At 38.5% G+C, this 447-nt stretch overlaps 1 protein-coding gene across 4 annotated transcripts in view; it reads right to left on the bottom strand.

Moving 5' to 3' along the window:
- LOC119587875 overlaps window positions 1–447 on the bottom strand; it is an 85,716-nt gene that overhangs the window by 12,284 nt on the left and 72,985 nt on the right. For 2 of the 4 annotated variants that reach the window (XM_037936577.1, XM_037936578.1), the window contains one exon: window positions 59–118. The exons of 1 other annotated variant lie outside the window; for it this stretch is intronic. In XM_037936577.1, the coding sequence (XP_037792505.1) occupies window positions 59–118 (60 nt within the window). Of the gene's footprint in view, window positions 1–58; window positions 121–447 lie in introns of all 4 variants that reach the window. One more of the 4 variants, XM_037936576.1, reaches the window with a different exon arrangement.

Below are 447 nucleotides of genomic sequence, written 5' to 3'. Positions count from 1 at the left end.
GAAACGGGACAAGGATCTACAATAAGGATGAAATTAGGAGAGAAATTAGAGACGTTACCTCGTGGGAGTACGGCCTCAGACGCGGCCTTGACGAGCTCGAGGAAGAAACAAGTCTGCCCTGAGGGAGAAAGGCACCACCAAATTAGAAATGAGAAAGAGAGACTGCAGAGATAAACAATATTACCAAAATACTACAAGAAAACGGGACTAGTTTTTACTTCTACAGAAATGCAGAAAAATACTATATGAGAAAAAATGAAAATTTTACTCTACAAGAATCACAGAGAAGAATATATCCATTTTACCACTTCTTATAACTACCATAAACATGCAATCTGAAAAAAAGAAAAAACCCCGTCGTAAAAAATACACTGTCATTTACAACCAATGCCGAGGACTATGGGAGGTAATCGTATCTAAAGAGAAAAGGACTACGGAATGGTCGAG

This window comes from Penaeus monodon, chromosome 23 (genome assembly GCF_015228065.2).
Source record: "Penaeus monodon isolate SGIC_2016 chromosome 23, NSTDA_Pmon_1, whole genome shotgun sequence".
In the NCBI taxonomy this organism is placed as follows: Eukaryota; Metazoa; Arthropoda; class Malacostraca; order Decapoda; family Penaeidae; genus Penaeus; species Penaeus monodon.
Note: the sequence above shows the minus strand (reverse complement) of the source record. Positions and strands in the feature narration are given on the sequence as shown.